Source organism: Plasmodium gaboni, chromosome 12, assembly GCF_001602025.1.
Source record: "Plasmodium gaboni strain SY75 chromosome 12, whole genome shotgun sequence".
Taxonomy (NCBI): Eukaryota; Apicomplexa; class Aconoidasida; order Haemosporida; family Plasmodiidae; genus Plasmodium; species Plasmodium gaboni.
Window position 1 is genome coordinate 1711369 of NC_031492.1, and position 875 is coordinate 1712243.

General features: G+C 13.3%; 1 protein-coding gene across 1 annotated transcript; it reads left to right on the forward strand.

The window, feature by feature from the left end:
• Positions 1-449: 449 nt before the first annotated feature.
• On the forward strand, positions 450-875 carry PGSY75_1249200 (hypothetical protein; the record flags this gene model as incomplete). The annotated part of the gene is made up of 1 exon (XM_018787047.1): positions 450-875. A coding segment is annotated over one exon (426 nt), but the record flags the coding sequence as incomplete, so codon positions are not given.

Here is an 875-nt window from a genome sequence, read left to right on the forward strand (position 1 = left end):
TTTTTTTTTTTTTTAAATAATAAAATTATATTATCTATATTATTTTAAAACATTAAGAACCTTTCTTTAATCCATATATATTTATTTATATTCATTTTTTTTTTTTTATTTTTATTTTTTTTTTTATAATTAACTTTTGTTATATATATATATATATTCACTACCAATATTTATGACTAAAAAAAAAATGAGAATAAAATTTGTATTGAATATTTTTATTTTTATAAACTTTTTTTTTATTTAATAAATATAACAATTATTATTTTCTTCATTATATAATATTTTGTCTAATGACAAGACACAATCTCAGGAAGGAAAAGAATTAAAAAATTAAAGGAGAATAATTCAAAAATAAAATAAAATAAAATAAATGAAATGAAATAAAATTATTATATATATATATATATATATTATATTTATTCATTTTGTTATATACCTGTAAAATAAATATGGATGAAAGATTTAATAAACTAATAAAAAAATTAAAAAAGAAAGAAAAGAATAATATAAAGTATAATAAAGAAAAAAACTTTATATTTCATACAATAGAAAATAATGAACCTTTCAATGAAAGAATTTTTAATTTTAATAATATAATGTATGTTAATAAAAAAAAAAATGGTAGAGAGGTAAAAAATTATATTGATGAATATAAACATGTTTATAATAATTTTGAATATAATATAAATATGTATTTTAATAAATATGTTGAGGATATAATAAATTCTTCAATAATTCAAAGATCAGAATTAAAAATTCCTAAAAGGAAAATGAAAAATACAAATTATAAAAAAATCAATATAATGGGGAACCTATTAAATTATGAATATGTTCAATATAATAATTTTTATAAAAGTGAAAATGAGGAGAAATAT